General features: G+C 36.4%; 1 protein-coding gene across 4 annotated transcripts in view; it reads left to right on the top strand.

Moving 5' to 3' along the window:
• The window catches only part of LOC101042943 (E3 SUMO-protein ligase RanBP2), a 63,603-nt gene that overhangs the window by 35,340 nt on the left and 5,101 nt on the right, over positions 1-23,162 (top strand). For 2 of the 4 annotated variants that reach the window (XM_074400306.1, XM_074400303.1), the window contains exons 18-26: positions 2,424-2,559; positions 6,087-6,181; positions 7,239-12,753; positions 13,596-13,673; positions 16,038-16,208; positions 16,889-16,981; positions 17,250-17,428; positions 19,673-19,877; positions 21,089-21,190. In XM_074400306.1, the coding sequence (XP_074256407.1) occupies positions 2,424-2,559; positions 6,087-6,181; positions 7,239-12,753; positions 13,596-13,673; positions 16,038-16,208; positions 16,889-16,981; positions 17,250-17,428; positions 19,673-19,877; positions 21,089-21,190 (6,574 nt within the window). The remainder of the gene's footprint in view (positions 1-2,423; positions 2,560-6,086; positions 6,182-7,238; positions 12,754-13,595; positions 13,674-16,037; positions 16,209-16,888; positions 16,982-17,249; positions 17,429-19,672; positions 19,878-21,088; positions 21,191-23,162) is intronic. The other 2 variants (XM_074400309.1, XM_003922763.4) reach the window with 1 other exon arrangement.

Raw genomic sequence — 23,162 nt, 5'->3', positions numbered from 1 at the left:
GTATTTTTAGTAGAGACAGTGTTTCCCCATGTTGGCCAGGCTGGTTTTTAACTCCTGACCTCAGGTCATCTGCCTACCTTGGCCTCCCAAAGTGCTGGGATTACAGGCATGAGCCACCATGCTCAGCCCTTTACCATATTTTTGAAAGTACCTTATGCGTCTCTCTCCTCATCTTCCACCAAATTTGAGACTTTCAAAGGTGGAGATTGTTTTATTTAAAATATAAGAGTTTCTGGCACAAAGAAGGTTCCAGAGTGATTGAAGTACTACAATGTACTAATCATACTCTGGTCTATGAGTTCATTCCAAGATTAGCTGTGGATTAGATGTGTTTCAAATTTAGAGCTAGGAATTGAAAAGTGGTCTGAGCTTCAGAAAGTTTTCTTATATTTTAACTTCCATATGAATTTGACTTAATTATGTAAGGAAATAGTTATGTATATGTATCTTATTTTAGCAATAGGGTTCAAAGGAGCATGATTTTTTTGGAATTGGAAATACAAGTAGGTTGTTTCATGCTTATCAGGCAAGAAATTACTCATACTTCTAAAGTTACACCAAGGGTATTCTGATAATGTGATTATTACAGTATGATCAGTAGTGTTTGCAACTCAGAGAATACTGTTTGGTGGGAAAACATTTTTGAATTTGTACAAAAATTTTGACTTAACATACAGGTTTCTGGCACCCAGCATTTACTCTGTGGAAGTACGGTAAAGTCCATGAACTTGAAAAACTTGGTGCTAGTACTGACTCTGCCATTAATTAATGATCTTGGGCCAGTCACTTGCTTTATTACTATTTAGCTTCTCATCTGTAAAGTGAGAGAATTATTGAAGCCAGTTATCACATTGAATTTTGCAGCAGTGATTGCAGATTCAAAGCTCTGGTGCTGATACCTACAGTGACCGTAAAGTTTTCCAGGTGATTTCAGTAGTTTCTTATTTCTTGGTTGTGTAGCATCTGGACTAGGCACTGTAGATGGATGGGTGAGGGAAATTTTATTTAACTTCAAAATTGAGATGGTTTTGGACCTCATCGTTAGGTACTTTCTGGGAAGTTTTATTTGAAACACTTGTACAAAAAGAAAGCAGACATTCTAGATCTGTCACTGACCTCACTTGTTGAAACTGGTTGGATTCCTGGGCTGATAAAATAAAAATGTACCTGTTGTCTGATACCACTATAGTTTCTTTGGAAAAAGAATTTCCTGTTGAATGTCTGTTTTGTAAGGGGACATCATTTTGTAGGTTCTAGGGTTGGGTATGGTGCTATCATTTTGTTTTCTTAGCAGAGATCAGGTAGCCACTAGCCACACTGGATGGCAATGTATACATCTGCCATCCTGTCAAGGCAGCAGAGATGTGTTAAAACATTTTTGGAGTCAGATCTGGTTCAAATTCCAGCTGTTATTCCCTGCATCCCTTTCTCTCATTTTAAGATAGCTAATATTGTTTACTTAACAGTGTAAACAGTATAGAAATTAAATGTTTAAGTGCCTTGGACATACTATTATATACATAATAAATTCTCTGCAGCTACTACTTTTTTCCCTTTCCTGGTGAAGCATTTGAACGTTACCTTGAGAATTAGTATTTCGTTTCATCATGAGGGTAAATGGAAAGCTGGTTTGGGCAGGGGTGATTTGGAATGTTAAGTAGTCCAGATGGGTAGAAAGGGCACACTGAAAGGATGGTCAGTATAATACTAGAGGACTGTGAAAGTTGGAGAAAGAAGTTTAATTTGTAGGTACTTGTTTTTTTGAACAGGGAATTGTATTGGCTAGAACTGAACGTCAGAAAGATTAATGTAGGCAAGTGTAGAATGGAAATGAAGGTGTTATCATTTAAGAGGTTATTTGTTTCGGTGAGAGAGTTAATGAATTAGGTAGGTGGTATTAAGGAATGAAAATGGTAGCAGATAAATATTTGACAAATTAAGAATCATATTTTAAAATCAGCATCTGGTACCTAGAACTCATTGGAAAATAGAATTTTTCCAAAGATATAATCAGGGCCGGGCACAGTGCTCACACCTATAATCCCTGCACTTTGGGAGGCTGAGGTGGGCGAATCACTTGAGGTCAGGAGTTCAAGGCTAGCCTGGTGAACATGGTGAAACCCCATCTCTAATAAAAATACAAAAAATCAGCCAGTGTGGTGGTGAGTGCCTATAATCCCAGTTACTCAGGAGACTGTGAGGCAGGAGAATTGCTTGAACCCAGGAGGTGGAGGTTGCAGTGAGCTGAGATCATGCCATTGCACTCTGGTGTGGGCAACAGAGCAAAACTCTTCTCAAAAGAAAAAAAAAAAGATACATAATCAGTTACTTAAATTTAAAAGAGTAAGTTTGCCCCAGCACTGTTTCTGGCATGATATAATTAAATGTTTAAAACTATTTGATTTTTTTTTTTCTTCCAATAGAAAGAAATGCAGGAGTTGAAACTAAACAGCAGTAACTCAGCATCCCCTCATCGTTGGCCCACAGACAATTACGGACCAGACTCAGTGCCTGATGGATATCAGGGGTCACAGACGTTTCATGGGGCTCCACTAACAGGTGAGCTGGCAAGTGGATAATCACAGATTTTAGTAAAACTACTTTACTTTTCTGTTTTAAGTAGATAACTTGTGAAATCACCTTGTTTATATATGTTTGTTAATATACATATCAATGTCTGTTCATATGTTACTTAAAAAGCTTATTTGGTGTTACTGAGATTTTTATAACCCTGAGCAGAAACAAAACGAGCTGTACATAAAGGCTTAAAGAACTTTTAATCCACATCTCAGATAACCTGTTTGAGATGAGATTATTCCTTAAATTGAAAAATGTTAATGAATAGAGTTATATAGTATTGATACCTAAATTAAGTACCTACACCTCTAGGGAATTATTTTGATGATAACGATGAGAGGCAGGACATTCTATAGGAAATCTTATTATATAGGAAATCTTACTTAATTTGAAATATTATGGCTATATAAATAAAGGAGTTTCGACCTGAATCATACTGAGTTTTTAAATTGTGCTCTATCACTTAGTATAATAGCTGTGTAAATTAACCTGTCTGAAATGTGGAAATAATACTTGCCTGACATCATTACTATGAGCATTTGTGTGTGTGCAGGTGGGCGTGGGTGTGTATTAGACATTTATTAGACTATACAGTAAACAGTTAATTAAGGTTACTATTAGTGTTCACTGTGGGGTGGCTGTGTGCAAAACTGTTTTGTGAATTTAATTTTATTTAATTACCATAACTTAGAATGGTAGGTACCATTATTAATCCTTTTTTATAAATGAGGAAATGGGTAAAGAAAGGTTAGATAACTTATTATACAACTAGTTATTTCTAGAACTGAGATTCAAACTCCAGTGGTGTAACTCCGAAGCACTTGCTAGTATAATACATTGTTCCCAGGCAGCCAGAAATAACAAAATTGTTTATTTTACGTAAGACAGACTCCTGAAATGGTAGTAGTGCATATTTTTCTTCTAATTTCTTTTAGCCCAGGAAAGATTTAGAATAAAATCTAGTTTAGATGAGCACATTTGGGTGATGGTTCCTAAAACCATAGTTAAGGCAATCACACTAGCGTTTTGTGACAGTATCTTCTCAACATAGGTAAAATAACAGAAAATCTTTGTGAAGTCAAGCTTGTTAAATGTCGTAAGTATATGAAATGTTTAACATTCAAACTTTGTTAAAACCTACGCATCATATAGGTCCTTGTAAGAGGATAAAAAAACTGGCTAGCCTTTTCGAGGACTTTTTCAGGGCTGTGTGCAGTCATTTGGTGCCTTTTGGGTCATGATTTCCATTTCTACTGTATACAGGCATAAAGGTCTTCTGGTCTTACATAAGCATATAAATACAACATTCTCATTGTCTCATTTTATTCTTGCAATGACCCTATGAAATGTGTAGAAGCAGCACATCCTCATTTTACAGTTGAGAAAAAAGAAGACTCCAGATGGGTTATTCATAGGGTTACAAAATAGCTTTGTAACACTGAAAGGGAAAGAGCCCAGGTCTCCTGTTTTCTGTTCCTATGTTCATAGATGTTGTTTTTTTTTTTTCTTAATAAAAGTAAACATCTATCAAGGTGGTCCTTGTTTTTTTAAAATAAGATGATTAAAATGAAAGATTAATGAGCTCGTTGGAGGTCCTCAGAAGTACTGAACAGGGTGAAGAAAATGAAAAACTAACCACCTTATTAACATTTCTTATATTTGAGAGCATTTCCTTCTGGTTCTTTCTCTTTGTGTACCTATGGTATTTTGTATGAGATTGTTACCATGTTATGAAGTTGTATGTAGATGAGCTAGCCTGTCTTTTCAACGTTAATTTAGTTCCCAGCAATTTTAACTTAAGTGTTTTTGAATATTAATGAGTTCATGGTATCCCATCACATGGAAGTATTGTAAAATCTGTTCCTTTATTTATGTTGTTTCTGGTTTATGCCATTAAAAAATTCTAGGACACTGTCCTAGTTTTGTAGGGTATTAAAAAAATTCAGTTTATGCTCTTATCACTGGTATCTGATATTGCCATCTTCACACTTTTGCTGGTGCTGACTTAATAGTTAATCCTTTACCAATTTGTAGGAACAAAAGTGGTATCATTTTTAAGTTTTTTAAATACTAGTCATGCTCAACAGCTCATGCAAATGGCTGTTAGTAGTTTTGCCGTCAACATGGGTGCCTTCTAGGTGTTTGGTTTCTTGATAAAACTCACAAAACAGATGGGGAAGAGTTTGTATATCAACATGAATGTTGACGTGATTTTTTTTTAAGCCAGTGAACACATTTGTGTTCTCTCTCATATCCTTTGCATGAATTTGTTAGGTGATTTTTTTGACCTGAACATTCTCATAATATGCAACCTTATAATTTTGCAGGTTTTCAAGGCTCACTTCAAAAACATGGCTCTTGAGGCCTATTACATTTCTTTCCTAAATTATCTATTATATGGTATTATTAAAAATTAGATTACTGTTAGTAGATTTATTAGAGCTCTTTATAGATTTTTTTCCTCCCACAGTTTAGACTCAGTAGTCAATTAAAGGCTCTACTTAAAGTTTAGACTTTAAGTTCCTCTTTTTTTAATTTAAAATTTTATTTAAAAATTTTTTCTTTTGCTTTTATGCTCACAGACATCTTGCAAGATTTTAAGATTCTTGGGTTATTTCTGTCAGCTCGTTCTATGTTCTACGCCTGCTTCCTGCCCGTAGTAATTTCAAAATAGCTATCCTCACCTCTGTTATGTCTCCAGAATCAAACTTGGGCTCTGGCTAGCCTTTTTTAGGTCTTTTTCAGTGCTTTCCAGAGGCAATTGTTTGGAACCTCTTGGCACAATTTCGGTTTCTTCTTACATGTACAGGCATAAAGGTCTTTTGGTGCTTTCTGTTAAAACTACCATAACACAGTTCAAGCAAACGTTGTTTGGTAGTTTTGCCATTAACATGGGTGCCTTCTAGTTGTTTGGTTTCCTGGCAAAACACACAAAACAGATGGAGCAGATAGTTTGCACATCAGCATTAATGTTGATGTGCTTTTTATTTTAAGCCAGGGAACACATTTTGTGTTATTTGTGAGATTCTTTCCATGAATTTGTCAGGTGATTTTTGATCTGAACATTCCTAGTAATAGCTTTAGTTTACAAAATGCAACCCAGTCATTCTGCAGATTTTCTTGGCCCACTTCAAATGCATTGACTATCAGATGGCATCTTGGTTCCTTGCATCCTTTCTGTGACTGAATGTCCATGATTCCACATCATACTGTAGAAAAGGCACCAACTACTTTCTTCTTTGTTACTTTTTTAATGCTTGTGAAGGCAGTTTTTGTTGATCACAGTGATGCTATTCTCTTATTCTTCATGACATATTTAGCAATTTTTTCTAGTTTGTCATTTGATAATCTACTTTATTGATGTATTTGGATGTACAGAAATTTAAAATTTATGTAGTTAAATCTTTCTTTAATTTCTATTGTTTTTGTATTTATAGTTCTTGCCTAGATAGTCTTAACTGTAGTATAGACTTTAACAATGTTTTCTTTATTTTCTTTTTTTTTTTTAGTTGCAACTACTGGCCCTTCTGTATATTATAGTCAGTCACCAGCATATAATTCCCAGTATCTTCTCAGACCAGCAGCTAATGTTACTCCCACAAAGGTAACAAAGGAATAATTTATACATTTATAAGTATCTCCTTTTTAAATTGTTTAGGCGTCCTTCAAAGAAATTTGAGAGAGTAGTTCAGTATTAAAACTTTTATGTCCCTTAAGATGTAGGTATTTTAAATTTATCTCCAGATACAGAAATTATACTTATTAGTCACCTTATTTTTGTGTTAAAATAAGTGTGAATATTTAGAATATTTTAAAAATGGGAATGGTGGTGCTGGTGGTGGTGGATCCTTCATCATTCTGTTTTAACAGAAATAGGACTGTAATATCCTTACTGTCCCACTATGTGGTAAGTACTTTCAGGCCTTATACAGCTATATATATAACAATGGATTGAAGACTCCGTATTACAGTGGTAGTTGAATGTGACAGCTTTCAGGACGGGGTTGGGGTGCATTTAGAACCTTGCTCTTCTGCTTATTTTGACCACAAGCAAGTTTCTTAACCTCTCAATGCATCAGTTGCCTCGTATGTAAAATGAGGATAATAGTAATACCTTTACTTCATAGGGTTTTAAGGATATTAAAATGAGATAATATATGTAAAGTGCTTAGAACAGTGCCCAGCTGGCACATTAATAAATGCTCAATAAATGTTCATCATCATCATCATCATCATCATCATCATAATCATCATCGTTAACATCATTTGATTGTTTAGGAATGAAGAAAGTATTTATTTTATGACTTTAGTTGTAGATTTTAAGATAATGTAATTTTTGATATACGCCAAGTATATAATGCAAGTATCTTTGTAGTAATGTGGCTTTCTCTTAACCCATGTATGCCTAGTGTTCCGTTATTGGAATGCTAAGCTTGTGGGGGTTATCTATATCCTACTGCTCAAGGTCATTGCCAGGGTCTGATTTTTCAAACAAAAAATTTTGCGACCTCTGCCATAAATGGGTTAATGATATACTACATACCCTAATGATATCTTCTTCACTTAATATTCATGTTTGAAGTTTGTGAAAATTGGTTCATATTTGGTTATCTGTAGTTTTATAGACCATCTACAAAATGTTTTAACTTTCTGTCTTTTAGGGTCCAGTCTATGGCATGAATAGGCTTCCACCCCAACAGCATATTTATGCCTATTCGCAGCAGATGCACACACCACCAGTGCAAAGCTCATCTGCGTGTATGTTCTCTCAGGAGATGTATGGTCCTCCTCCATTGCGTTGTTTTGAGTCTTCTGCAGCAGGAATTCTATCGCCCAGGAGTGATGATTACTTTAATTACAATGTTCAACAGACAAGCACAAATCCACCTTTGCCAGAACCAGGATATTTCACAAAACCTCCAATTGCAACCCATGCTTCAAGATCTGCAGAATCTAAGGTTATAGAATTTGGGAAAACTAATTTTGTTCAGCCCATGCCGGGTGAAGGAATAAGGTCATCTTTGACAACACCGGCACATACAACACAGCCAACTCCTTTTAAATTTAACTCAAATTTCAAATCAAATGATGGTGACTTCACGTTTTCCTCACCACAGGTTGTGACACAGCCTCCTCCTGCAGCTTATAGTAACAGTGAAAACCTTTTGGGTCTCCTGACTTCAGATAAACCTTTGCAAGGAGACAGCTATAGTGGACCCAAACCAATTCCTGGTGGTCAAACCACTGGACCTCGAAATACATTCAATTTTGGAAGCAAAAATAAGTCTGGAATTTCATTTACAGAAAACATGGGGCCAAATCAGCAAAAGAGTTCTGTTTTTCGGCGAAGTGATGATATGTTTACTTTCCATGGTCCAGGGAAATCGTTACTTGGAACACCCACTGCAGAGATAGCAAACAAGAATCATGAGACAGATGGAGGAAGTGCCCATGGGGATGATGATGATGACGGTCCTCACTTTGAGCCTGTAGTACCTCTTCCTGATAAGATAGAAGTAAAAACTGGTGAGGAAGATGAAGAAGAATTCTTTTGCAACCGTGCAAAATTGTTCCGTTTTGATGGAGAATCAAAAGAATGGAAGGAACGTGGGATTGGCAATGTGAAAATACTGAGGCATAAAACATCTGGTAAAATTCGCCTTCTGATGAGACGAGAGCAAGTATTGAAAATCTGTGCAAACCATTACATCAGTCCAGATATGAAATTGACACCAAATGCTGCATCAGACAAATATTTTGTATGGCATGCCCTTGATTATGCAGATGAGTTGCCAAAACCAGAACAACTTGCTATTAGGTTCAAAACTCCTGAGGAAGCAGCACTTTTTAAGTGCAAGTTTGAAGAAGCCCAAAGCATTTTGAAAGCCTCAGGAACAAATGTAGCCACAGCACCAAATCAGGCTATCAGAATTGTAAAAGAACCCACAAATCACGATAATAAGGATATTTGCAAATCTGATGCTGGAAACATGAATTTTGAATTTCAAGTTGCAAAGAAAGAAGGGTCTTGGTGGCATTGTAACAGCTGCTCATTAAAGAATCCTGCAACTGCGAAGAAATGTGTATCATGCCAAAATCTAAACCCAAGCAATAAAGACCTCCTTGGCCCACCATTAGGTGAAACTGTTTTTACTCCTAAAACCGGCCCAGAGAATGTTCAAGATCGATTTTCATTGATGACTCCAAAGAAAGAAAGTCACTGGGATTGTAGTATTTGTTTAGTAAGAAATGAACCCAGTGTATCTAGGTGCATTGCATGTCAGAATACAGAATCTGCTAACAACAGTGAATCTTCTTTTGTTCATCAAGCTTCCTTTAAATTTGGCCAGGGAGAGCTTCCTAAGCCTGTTAACAGTGATTTCAGATCTGTTTTTTCTACGAAGGAAGGACAATGGAATTGCAGTGTATGTTTGGTACTAAATGAGGGGAGCTCTACAAAATGTGCTGCTTGTCAGAATCCAAGAAAACAGAATCTACCTGCTACTTCTATTTCAACATCTGCCTCTTTTAAATTTGGTACTTCAGAGACAAGTAAAACTCCAAAGACTGGGTTTGAGGACATGTTTGCTAAGAAGGAAGGACAGTGGGATTGCAGTTCATGCTTAGTGCGAAATGATGCAAATGCTACAAGATGTGTTGCTTGTCAGAATCCAGGTAAACCAAGTCCATCTACTTCTATTCCAGCTCCTGCCTCTTTTAAGTTTGGTATTTCAGAGGCAAGCAAGGCTCCAAAGAGCGGATTTGAGGGAATGTTCACTAAGAAGGAAGGACAGTGGGATTGCCATGTGTGCTCAGTAAGAAATGAAGCCAGTGCTACTGAATGTATTGCTTGTCAGAATCCAAGTAAACAAAATCAAACTACTTCTGCAACTCCAACACCTGCTTCTTTGGAGACAAGAAAGGCTTCAACGAGCGGATTTGAGGACATGTTCACTATGAAGGATGGACAGTGGGATTGCAGTGTATGTTCAGTAAGAAATGAAGCCAGTGCTACCAAATGTATTGCTTGTGAAAATCCAAGTAAACAAAACCAGCCTACTTCTGTAATTCCAACACCTGCCTCTTCAGAGACAAGCAAGGCTCCAAAGAGCGGATTTGAGGGAATGTTCACTATGAAGGAAGGACAGTGGGATTGCAGTGTGTGCTTAGTAAGAAATGAAGCCAGTGCTACCAAATGTATTGCTTGTGAGAATCCAAGTAAACAAAACCAACCTACGTCTGCAACTCCAACACCTGCCTCTTCGGAGACAAGCAAGTCTCCAAAGAGCGGATTTGAGAGAATGTTCATTAAGAAGGAAGGACAGTGGGATTGCAGTGTATGCTCTGTAAGAAATGAAGCCAGTGCTACCAAATGTATTGCTTGTGAGAATCCAAGTAAACAAAACCAACCTACTTCTGCAACTCCAACACCTGCCTCTTTGGAGACAAGCAAGACTCCAAAGAGTGGATTTGAAAGAATGTTCATTAAGAAGGAAGGACAGTGGGATTGCAGTGTGTGCTTAGTAAGAAATGAAGCCAGTGCTACCAAATGTATTGCTTGTCAGAATCCAAGTAAACAAAATCAAACAACTTCTGCAATTTCAACACCTGCCTCTTTGGAGACAGGCAAGGCTCCAAAGAGTGGATTTGAAGGAATGTTCATCAAGAAAGAAGGACAGTGGGATTGTAGCGTTTGCCATGCACAAAATGAGAATTCTTCCTTAAAATGTGTGGCTTGTGATGCTTCTAAATCAACTCATAAACCTATTGCAGAAGCTCCTTCTGCTTTCACATTGGGCTCAGAAATGAAGTTGCATGACTCTTCTGGAAGTCAGGTGGGAATAGGATTTAAAAGTAATTTCTCAGAAAAAGGTTTTAAATTTGGCAATATAGAGCAAGGATTCAAATTTGGGCATGTGGATCAAGAAAATTCACCTTCATTTATGTTTCAGGGTTCTTCTAATACAGAATTTAAGTCAACCAAAGAAGGATTTTCCGTCCCTGTGTCTGCTGATGGATTTAAATTTGGCATTTCGGAATCAGGAAATCAAGAAAACAAAAGTGAAAAGCCTCTTGAAAATGATAGTGGCTGCCAGGCTCAGGATATTAGTAGCCAGAAGAATGGTAGTAGTGTGATTTTTGGCCAAACAAGTAGCACTTTTACATTTGCAGATCTTGCAAAATCAACTTCAGGAGAAGGATTTCAGTTTGGCAAAAAAGACCCCAATTTCAAAGGATTTTCAGGTGCTGGAGAAAAATTATTCTCATCACAGTGTGGTAAAATGTCTGATAAAGCAAACACTTCAGGTGACTTTGAGAAAGATGATGATGCCTATAAGACTGAAGATAGTGATGACATCCATTTTGAACCAGTAGTTCAAATGCCCGAAAAAGTAGAACTTGTAACAGGAGAAGAAGATGAAAAAGTTCTATATTCACAGCGGGTAAAACTATTTAGATTTGATGCTGAGATAAGTCAATGGAAAGAAAGGGGCTTGGGGAATTTAAAAATTCTCAAAAATGAAGTCAATGGCAAACTAAGAATGCTGATGCGAAGAGAGCAAGTATTAAAAGTGTGTGCTAATCATTGGATAACAACTACGATGAACCTGAAGCCTCTCTCTGGATCAGATAGAGCATGGATGTGGTTAGCCAGTGATTTCTCTGATGGTGATGCTAAACTGGAGCAGTTGGCAGCAAAATTTAAAACACCGGAGCTGGCTGAAGAATTTAAGCAGAAATTTGAGGAATGCCAGCGGCTTCTATTAGACATACCACTTCAGACTCCTCATAAACTAGTAGATACTGGCAGAGCTGCCAAGCTAATACAGAGAGCTGAAGAAATGAAGAGTGGACTGAAAGATTTCAAAACAGTTTTGACAAATGATCAAACAAAAGTCACTGAGGAAGAGAATACGAGTTTAGGTACAGGTGCAACCAGTACCTCAGACACAACAATAAAACCCAATCCTGAAAGCACTGGGCCCACATTAGAATGGGATAACTATGATTTAAGGGAAGATGCTTTGGATGATAGTGTTAGTAGTAGCTCAGTACACGCTTCCCCATTGGCCAGTAGCCCCGTGAGAAAAAATCTCTTCCGCTTTGGTGAATCAACAACAGGATTTAACTTCAGTTTTAAATCTGCTTTGAGTCCATCTAAGTCTCCTGCCAAGTTGAATCAGAGTGGGACTTCAGTTGGCACTGATGAAGAATCTGATGTTACTCAAGAAGAAGAGAGAGATGGACAGTACTTTGAACCTGTTGTTCCTTTACCTGATCTAGTTGAAGTATCCAGTGGTGAGGAAAATGAACAAGTTGTTTTTAGTCACAGGGCAAAACTCTACAGATACGATAAAGATGTTGGTCAATGGAAAGAAAGGGGCATTGGCGATATAAAGATTTTACAAAATTATGATAATAAACAAGTTCGTATAGTGATGAGAAGGGACCAGGTATTAAAACTTTGTGCCAATCACAGAATAACTCCAGACATGACCTTGCAAAATATGAAAGGGACAGAAAGAGTATGGGTGTGGACTGCATGTGATTTTGCAGATGGAGAAAGAAAAGTGGAGCATTTAGCTGTTCGTTTTAAACTACAGGATGTTGCAGACTCATTTAAGAAAATTTTTGATGAAGCAAAAACAGCCCAAGAAAAAGATTCTTTAATAACACCTTATGTTTCTCGGTCAAGCACTCCCAGAGAGTCACCATGTGGCAAAATTGCTGTAGCTGTATTAGAAGAAACCACAAGAGAGAGGACAGATATAATTCAGGGTGATGATATAGCAGATGGGACTTCAGAAGTCGAAGTGTCTGGCACATCTGAAACAACAACAAAAGCAGTGGTTTCTCCTCCAAAGTTTGTATTTGGTTCAGAGTCTGTTAAAAGCATTTTTAGTAGTGAAAAATCAAAACCATTTGCATTTGGCAACAGTTCAGCCACTGGGTCTTTGTTTGGATTTAGTTTTAATGCACCTTTGAAAAGTAACAGTAGCGAAAATAGTTCAGTATCCCAGAGTGGATCTGAAAGAAAAGGACAACCTAACAAATGTGAATTGTCAAAGAACTCTGATATCAAACAGTCTTCAGATAGCAAAGTCAAAAATCTCTTTGCTTCCTTTCCAACGGAAGAATCTTCAATTAATTACACATTTAAAACACCAGAAAAGGGTAAGTACTTTGTTGTTAAAGTTAAGTACAGTTTTTCTTTGTTTTAATGTTTAGCTTGATACAGACTCTGTAGGGTACTAATGTTGGGATGTAAATGGTGCTTTGTGAGCACCCCAAAAATAGTTGAGCAATTTTTTTTTCTCCCTTAATAAGTTCACTGTGAGGGTTCAAAGAGCAACAGAACTTAATTTAAGAAATTTCAGTAACTGGAATGTACTTCTATCATGCTAGGGCAGAGCAAAAGAACTCAGTATAGTATATGGACTCGTGCTTGAATCTTGTGCATTAACATGTGTCTTTTTTTAGTGTTCACCAGAAAACATGATATTGAGGCCGGGCATGGTTTCTCACGCCTATAATCCCAGCACTTTGGGAGGCCAAGATGGGTAGATCACTTGAGCTCAGGAGTTCGAGACCAGCCTGGCCAACATGGTGAAACCCTGTTTCTACCGAAAATATAAAAATTAGCCAGACGAGGTGGTGCATATACCTATAATTGCAGCTATTAAGGAGGCTGAGGCAGAAGGATTGCTTGAGCACAGGAGATGGAAGTAGCAGTGGGCTGAGATCATGCTACTGCATTCCAGCCTGACTGGGTGACAGAGCGAGACTTTGTCTCCAAAAAACAAAGAACATGGTATTGAGATGTTCTCATTTTGTATATTGTATGTAGTCCTTCTCATTTACTAACTGAGCAAAGAATGAAACTACAGGGATAAATGAACATGTAAGACAAACAGATTGGTGGTATAAATTGAGGGACTCTGGCTTTTTGTGTTTTATAAGCATATTCATTTTGTTTCCCAAAATGTTAAGAAAACGAAATATTCTTTATTTTCTAGGATTTAATTTTAGCCTTTTTAAATCTAATCCCACGGCCTTTTGGACTAGCACCCCTCCCTCACAGCCTGAGAGCAAAGGTATAGAACTAGCATTCTCAATATGAGATAACAGCAGTTTTTAGAAGCTGGTAGCCCTTAGCAAAGTATTAATAACTGTGGCTATGTGAAATTAAGTACTTAACACTACAGCATGCATGTTAGAGAATGCCACTTTAAGCAAAGTACCTTTTGACTGGTGGCATGACACCCTTTAATGTTGGTTGGTTTTTTAAATGTTCTCAGATGCTGATTTGTTCTTCATTGCTCTGTTATTTCAAGTCTGCTCAATGAAGACCTATGTTTTATCTAACGTTTATCTTTAGCAACTAATGTCTGCCAGTAGTCAAATGTAGTGGCAACAGCATGTATACAACATGGAATAGTGTCCCTGTAGGGGTGTTCTTTTGTGCATGATTAATGTTGTATTTGAAAATGAACCTCATTTTTGACAGCCACCATTCTACAGTTTCTGTATTATATATGTTGCACAGATCACTTTTAGAAGTGTTGCTACTAGAGTGGAGCAAGAAGTAGGATTTGTTGAAGGCCTTCAAGAACAATGTTAGGGAAGTGAGATCTTACCATTAGTGACCAGTAACACGTCTTAGCCATGTCAAACAAGTACAATGATTAAGTAACAGTCTCTGATTTCATTTTTTTAAATATACCAGTTTTATTACTAGCTAAGGCAGCTCTTAATCTTTTATTTTTAAAGATACAGTCTTTGAGAAATGTGGAAAGTATGAACTTAAAAGTGGATGTATACTTGCATACAGTTTCTGTGAGCTCTAGGTTAAGAATCCCTGACCTAAGAGCGAATGTGCCTGTACACTACTGTAGAACAAAGAGCCTTATTCTGTTTTGAATCTGATAATGTCATTGTCCCAAGGGACCTTAGAAATGAATACTTCAGACATGAATAAACCGAGGGCAAGAGAGGCTCTCTGATTTACCCAAGGTGTCTTTACTGAGTAATAGCAGAAGTGGAACAAGAATCTGTATCTTATGGTGTACTTTTATTTCTCCTAGCTAGGAAATGATACTAAGTTTTTGTTTATAATGAAGGAGAAGGACAAATTTAGCATTGTAAAAGGAAGGGCAATGGTTTTCCAGAGCAGTGTCATTCAAGAGAAAGAAAATATAACCTGTGTATGTATTTTAAAATTTTCATTCAGGTACAGTGGCTTGTGCCTATAGTCCCAGATAGTTGGGAGGCTGAGGCAGAGAGATCACTTGAGCCCACAAGTTCCAGGCTTCATTGAATTATGATCATGTCACTGCAGTCTAGCTCTGGGTGACAGAGCAAAACTGCATCTCTTAAAAAAAATAAATAATTTTTCTGGTAGACATACTAAAAAGAATAAAAAGAAACAGTTAAAAAGGAAACAGATGAAAGTAATTTTATTAATATACTTGGTTTAACTCCTTATGTCCAGAATATCATTTTAACTTCTAAAATTAATATAAAAATTAATAAGGTGTTTCACATTATTCTTTTTCACCAAGTCTTCAACATCCAGTGTGTGTGTTTACACTTAGTGTTAGTTAGCACATCTTGATTTGGGCCAGCCACTCTGTGAGGTTTTAATAGAATGTGAGTAGGCTACCATATTGGACAGCATAGCTCTCAGAATGTTACCCTGTCACCAGTTGGTATACATGGGATGCTTCACAACCAGCTTACTTTATTAAATTCCTTTAGCCAGAAATTCTTTACATTAATAGATCAGAACAGGTGGCATATAGAAGTTTTTTCTCTTTCTAATTTTTTGCCCTTTGCATTGATGGTGGCTGGGGTTGGGTTGTTTTCAGCCGTATGAATGGTCTTAGATTTTATAGTGTTAGTTACTCATAGAACAGTTTTTATTTAATTTTCATGCTTAGATGTAGGCAAACTAGATGCAACTCTAGTCCCCTTCCATTCTTGGCAATTGTTAACTTTCCTTACAGGAACTAATCACAGTTGGCTTTGGATTAGTTTCATGTGTCTACTAATACTTGCTTATGTTTTAAGGTTTTTTTTCAGTTGCTGCATATGCATGGATATTTTGGTAAATTATTGTATGCTAAGTATAGTTAGACAACACTTTAAAAAATAGCTTTTTAAATTCTAGAAATTAGTAGTAATTCTTTTCAGTGACTATTAAGTAAACAGGATTTTTTTTGTTTGTTTGTTTTCTTTGGTTTTAAATAGATTCTGTGTTTACTAAGGGTTTTTGGTAGAACACTCAATCAGGATGCTAATGATTATCATACATTTCTGTGTGCATCAAAGTATATGTATTTTTATCAGTATGATGTTTTAACCTCTGGTTAAGTTCCATGGTTTTTATTTTAAGTTAGAGTATTAATGTCAATTCTGAATACCTTATCTTTGTCAATTTTTTTTGGATGGTATTACAGTAAAAGAGAAGAAAAAACCTGAAGATTCTCCCTCAGATGATGATGTTCTCATTGTATATGAACTAACTCCAACTGCTGAGCAGAAAGCCCTTGCAACCAAACTTAAACTTCCTCCAACTTTCTTCTGCTACAAGAATAGACCAGATTATGTTAGTGAAGAAGAGGAGGATGGTAAAACTTGTTATTTCAAAAACACTCTGTTCCCACTAATCTTAGTAAAATTGGGAGTACAGTTTAATTATTTTAAGTCTGCCTCTTAGAACTTATCACTAATATCCTAGTAAAATTGGGAGTATAGTTTAATTATTTTAAGCCTGCCTCTTAGAACTTATCACTAATATTCTTATAGATAGATATTTACCCTAAGTGTATGTGTAAAATAGTCAATGGATATAATGAACAAAAGGACTGTAATCATTAAGCAAGCATTTTTTGGATGGCTAATGTGCCAGGCATGTGTTTTGAGGTGGTTTAAAATAATCGTAATTTTGCGGTAGTCCTGAAGATACGGAAGAGAGAGATAAGGCAGATAAGGTTATAATGGAAAACTTCGTGTGCCATAACAGTTTTTCAGCTGGGCAGTTCAAGTCTCAATAGAATCAGCTGGGCAGTGGTGTACAGGATAGGTTTAGGGGACAAGGAGATTGGAAGATGAGCTAAAATGATAGTAGAGCAGTTTAAACAAGGTGAGAGGCTGAGCTAAAGCTCTAGCAGTAAGAGAACTATTAAGGATATAAAATTGGCTGCAATTCAAATGAGAGTGAGAGAGAGGGTAAAGTTGGAGATAGTTCCTAAACTAGGAAAACCCCCCAAAATTAACTAGAAATTGTTTTAATCAATTGTATTTTAAGATGAAGATTTCGAAACAGCTGTCAAGAAACTTAATGGAAAACTATATTTGGATGGCTCAGAAAAATGTAGACCCTTGGCAGAAAATACAGCAGGTATGTTAAGTTTAAAGGACATTTATAATGTTTGTCTTCTATTTAGAAGGAATAACCTAGTCTGATATTAGTTATCAATTTTACTATGCCCATGGTGATTTAAAATACTTAACATTAGGTGAAAAATACTGTTTCCTGGGTGGTCCTTGTCCTTCATTAGCACATACAGGTCTTGTTACCTAAGTCTGTAGATTACATTGATGACTACCATTGTAGAGAAGTTGGGCTTCATCTAATTTCATTTGCTTGTGTTGTACTCATTTTTCAGATAATGAAAAAGAATGTATTATTGTATGGGAAAAGAAACCAACAGTTGAAGAGAAGACAAAAGCAGATACGTTAAAACTTCCATCTACTTTTTTTTGTGGAGTCTGTAGTGATACTGATGAAGACAATGGAAATGGGGAAGACTTTCAGTCAGAGCTTCAAAAAGTTCAGGATGCTCAAGTAAGAACATGTCTAATAAAATTTTCTTTTAGTTCCATTGCCTTTGTTGGTGCAGTAAACTTTAGAATGTTGTTATTCATTTATTTATTTTTGAGACAGAATTTTGCTCTTGTTGCCCAGGCAGGAGCGCAATGGTGTACTCTTGGCTTACTGCAACCTCCACCTCCCAGATTCAAGCAGATCTCCTGCCTTGGCCTCCTGAGTAGTTGGGATTACAGGCACCTGCCACCACACCCAGCTAAATTTTGTATTTTTAGTAGAGACAGGGTTTCACCATGTTGTCCAGACCTGGTCTTGAACTCCAGACCTCAAGTGATCCACCCTCCTCGGCCTCCCAGAGTGCTGGGATTACAGGCTTGAGCCACCAGGCCCAACCTAGAATGTTCTTACCAAATAGTAATAATAGGTTGTGGCTACTAAATGGGGTCTAGACCAGTCAGCTATGGCCAGGAAAGAAGGAATTTTAATTTTGTTCTACACAGGAGCTATGTGCCAAAAGCCACAAAACACTGATGAAATTAAAAAAAAAAAAATCCAATAAATGTAAAGGCCTACTGTTCTTGGATTGGAACACTCAAATTAATTAGAATATCAATTTTCCAAAATTGATCTATAGATTTGACACAATACCAACCAAAACCCCACCAGGAATTCTTTATGAATATACACAAGTGAATCCTAAAATTTCTACGGAAAGAAAAGATTATGCATTTGTTACAGTTGATGAATCTATACTGACACATCATCACCTAACGTTTTTACCTTAAATGGATGTTGAATTTTGCCAAAACTTTTTAATTATTGATGCAGTCATGTGATTCTTTTTATTAAATCTGTGAATGACATTGCGTTTTCAAATGTTCAGAAAACTGAGTTTGCATTCCAGGGTAAACTTCACTTTGTCATAGTATAATTTTGATAAATGGTTGCATTCAATTTGTATAAATCTTATTATAAATTTTTGGATTTTTATTTATCAGGATACTGGTAGTTGTCTGATACTGTCTTTGGTTTCTGTGTAAGAGTAATGCTGGTTGGACTCAGTGATGTGTATGGGTAGTCCCAGCTATTTGGGAGGCTGAATAGGAGAATGGCTCCAGAGTCTAGGAGTTCCAGGCTGCAGTGCGCTATGATTGTGCCTGTGTATAGCCACTGCTCTCCAGCCTACACAACAACGTAGCCTCTTTAAAAAATGGTAATGCTTTACTATAGAATGAATTGAGAAGTATTTTCTGTATTGCTGTTTTCTGGAAGAGGGTGTGTTGAATTGGTGCCATTTTTCCTTTAAATGTTTGAGCACTTTTCACCGATGAAACTGTGTCTGGAGTTTTCTTAGGTTTTAAAAATACTATTGATTTATCTTCTTTATTATTTCTGTCTTGCTTTGGGTTTATTTTGCCCTTTTTTCGTTTTTAGTAGAGATGGGGTTCCACTACATTGCTCAGGCTGGTCTTGAAGTCCTGACTTCAAGTGATCCTCCTGCCTTGGCCTCCCGAAGTACTGGGATTACAGGCATGAGCCACTGTGCCCAGCATAGATTCTTCATTTAAAACAAACTTAAATTACGAATTTAAGATCATTCTTTGTTTCTAGTATTTAATACTGTACGTTTTCTTCTAAGCACTTTCTAGCTGCAATCGACGAGTTTTGATATGTGGTATTTTCTCTCTTACGAAGTTCGAAATATTTCCTTATTTTCCTTGAGACATTCTTTTTAATCTGTGCATTAGATGCTACTATACCATTTCCATATATTTGGTTGATTTTCCTTTTGTATATCATTCTGTTATTGATTTCTAGTTTAATTCCTTTATGGTTCAGTTCTTACAAATTTTGTGAGATCTGTTTTGGTGAATGTTTCACGTGCACTTGAGAAGAAAGTAGAGCCTCTTTTTATGACATTTTGCCATTGGCAGTTCCAGTTTTTTCGGCTGCTCTAGCACCCAGGCTGGGTTATAGGAGTGGCAGAAAAACTCCATGTGGATCTTAACACCAGTTTCTCTCTCTGGTCTCAAGATCCTTATTCTTCCTTCTTTTATCTGCCTTTCCAAGGCTTCTTAGAGTTGCTGTTTATGTTTCAGTCTAGGCATCTAGTTGTAGGTTTTGAGGAGAGATAGGGTGAAGTGTGTTTATTCTGTCTTCTCCAGAAGTTCAAGTTCTCAGTTCCTTTTGAAATAGATTATATAATCATTTTTGTAAATCAGTATTTAAATCGCATAATATTTTGTGACTTCCTCTTTGCAGAAATCTCATACAGAAGAAATATCTAGCACAACTGAAAGTGTATCAATAGGTGGGACTGACGTGGTGGTACCTTCTGTCTGTAAATCTGAAGAACCTGATTCGATTACCACATCGATTAGTTCACCACCTACTTCCTCTGAAACTGTGGACAAACCTGTAGATTTGTCAACTAGAAAGGAAATTGATACAGATTCTACAAGCCAAGGTAAAACTTGATATATGTTTGGGTATCATGCATTACATAAGGGATACCTTATGTTTATATTTGAGAAGATAGATTTTTAAAGGCAGATCCTGAAAACTCCCTTTAAAAAATTTTTGATGTATATAAAGGGGCATCTTATTAGTAGTAATAATAATCAGAAAAAGTGTGCTGTCTTGTCTACAAAGATGATAAATGTGTTTTGTCATTAAAGTTGTGGTTATTAGGGAATACAAAGGATTATGACTCTGACCTATTTTCCTGAGTTTAAAAGACAATAGTATGCTTACATGTAATTTCCTTTGTGGTAGTGTTTTCATTTGAATATTGTTTGAATTATATTATCACTCAAGCACATTTAAAGTGTTTTACTTACGAAGAAATTATAGAAATATTATAATAGGGATTTTAAAAGGTTTTATGGTACTACTTAAATGTTTATTTTCTCTAACAGTTTAAAAGCTTGCTAAATTAATTAGTTACAGCACCATATTTGCTATTGCTTTCTCCTTTTCATTTCAATTTTGCAGATGGAAGTGGGAAGTTTAAGTTGTATTGCTTTGTGTACATTATCTACATTACCTTTTTTTTTTAAAAAAAAAAAAGAAAGGCTTTAATGTCACAAATACTAAATTTATAGGTACTTGAGGGTCTTAACATGCTAAAAGAGGAAGATGACTTTATACCTAAAACCTAATACATTGTCAGATGAGGAAAATAAGGCATGGAGCTTTCAGAGATCATGCAGCTACACATAAGCAGAATTAAGACAAGACTCCAAAAGTTCTTATGATCAAGTAGAAATGAGACATTTGATTTTTATGAGCTTATTTATACCACAGAACACTAAAAGCTTTTAGGCAGATGTTTCCTAAAACCCTACCTTTGAGTGAATGCTTGTTTTAGAGTATAGTAGGTTCCACAGAGCAGAAACCAGTTTAATATCTGGCTTAATATAGATAGCTCTGTGTCTTATTTATAAAAAATAATTTTTGGCATGCATTTGGTGTAGTATCGTATTCCTTGTGAATAGCACTGGTAAAATTAATAATACTGAAGAAGCTCAGAATTGGATATATTTTGTAACTTGCCAGAATTTAAATAATTCCCCTCATCCTAGAATATAGGAGGTTCTAATATTCTCTCTAGGTCCTAGGTAAAGCTTTGATACTCAGTACAAATGAAATAGTAAATTGTTCTTCTTCTTTTGCCAGGGGAAAGAAAAATAGTTTCATTCGGATTTGGAAGTAGCACAGGGCTCTCATTTGCAGACTTGGCTTCCAGTAATTCTGGAGATTTTGCTTTTGGTTCTAAAGGTAAGATGAAGAGGAGAGATTTTTAATAACATTGTTGCAGAATCAAGCACAGCTGAAAAACTTGTTCTTTGTTGCAGTATATAACTAAGTCAGAAGTTTCCTCCCTTACACCTCAGTTCATTTAGTATTTTAATAATGAAGGGCTTCTGTGCTTTATTGTTTTTTGACATTTATCAAAATAATAATAAGAATTTTCTCTTAATTTTATCTAAGTCATGCTGATAGTCCTCCCCATTCCAAAATGCAGAACCATTTAACAGCTTCGGAATGAATCTGACTTTTCTAACATTATTCTTTTAACTATGCTTTCATATTTGGTTTGTTAATATTTCAGGACTTGTGAGTTTATAGTTTTTAAGGATATGATTTTGTAGTTTTATTTTTTGCACTGTCTTTGGATTTTAGTGTTAGGGTTGTGCTAATTTATTGTGGTAAGTTTATAATTGATATGCTTGCTCATCTTAAGTGGACTTCTGTTTTAAATACATTTTGGTAACATTTTTAGAAAAGCATCCTTTCCCTGATTGTTTCAGGTTTATCATTCATTATATTTTTGTTCATTATATTTTCTTTTTTTTTTTGAGACGGAGTTTCGCTCTTGTTACTCAGGCTGGAGTGCAATGGCGCTGTCTCGGCTCACCGCAACCTCCGCCTCAGCCTCCTGAGTAGCTGGGATTACAGGCACACGCCACCATGCCCAGCTAATTTTTTGTATTTTAGTAGAGACGGGGTTTCACCATGTTGACCAGGATGGTCTAGATCTCTTGACCTGGTGATCCACCTGCCTCAGCCTCCCAAAGTGCTGGGATTATAGGCTTGAGCCACCGCGCCTGGCGTCTCATTATATTTTCTTATTTTTGCAATGTCTTTCACATTGCTGTTTATAGCACCACTTAAATAGTTCTTGTACAAGGTGTTTGATTTGTGGAATAAATTTTATTAAGGATATATGCTTGAATGATTAATGAAGTTCAGAATTCTGTTCTTTCCTCCTACATATTTGCACTTTCTTCACAGCTCCTGCCACCTGTAGAAACACATAAAACTTTTAGAAACTACCTTCAGATATGGTGTTGGAATTTGTAGCTTCACTGATGTCATTTATTTTTTTAAATTTATTAAATAGCTTGAAATCAAAGGGTAATGTGTCAGCGAGTAAGCAATGTAGTAGATACAGTTACACACAAAAAAATGCCTTTGTTTTAATTTATTAAACGGCTTGAAATTAAAGGGTAATGTGTCAGCAAGTAAGCAATGTAGTAGGTACACTTACACAAAAAAATGCCAAATAGAAATAGATAGGCTCCTTGTTAATCAGTATATCTTTTTTGAAGTATGTCAGTATTGTACAATGAAGTGTAGACAACACTCATGTATCAAGAGGAAACCATGCCTAAATAAGCCTTATGCATTGACATTCACTTCTCACTACCACTTACCATTTTTAGTGAGATTATTCACCAAGCTCTTGTGTATTGAATGCTTACTTTATTTAATTAAGTTGTGCTTGTTAAAAATAGCATTTGAAACTACTGCGGTCAGTTTTATTTGTATCCCCCATAGGTTTTCATAAGGAATCTTTATACTTTTATAAATTTCCAGATAGTTTAGAGTTTGTCTTATTTTCTCTAATGCCTCAAAGTTTGCTGAATTAGTTATTCAGTTACAATAATATAACTGTAAACCCAGTTATGACCCTTGAGACCCAGATACTGATATATTGCAAATATTTTTACAAATGAGTGATTCTAGGCCAGGCGCGATGGCTCAAGCCTGTAATCCCAGCACTTTGGGAGGCCGAGGCGGGTGGATCACGAGGTCAAGAGATCGAGACCATCCTGGTCAACAAGGTGAAACCCCGTCTCTACTAAAAATACAAAAAGTTAGCTGGGCATGGTGGCGCATGCCTGTAATCCCAGCTACTCAGGAGGCTGAAGCAGGAGAATTGCCTGAACCCAGGAGGCGGAGGTTG

The sequence above is a fragment of the Saimiri boliviensis genome, chromosome 1, assembly GCF_048565385.1.
Source record: "Saimiri boliviensis isolate mSaiBol1 chromosome 1, mSaiBol1.pri, whole genome shotgun sequence".
Taxonomy (NCBI): Eukaryota; Metazoa; Chordata; class Mammalia; order Primates; family Cebidae; genus Saimiri; species Saimiri boliviensis.
This window is presented reverse-complemented; position numbering and strand designations above follow the sequence as displayed.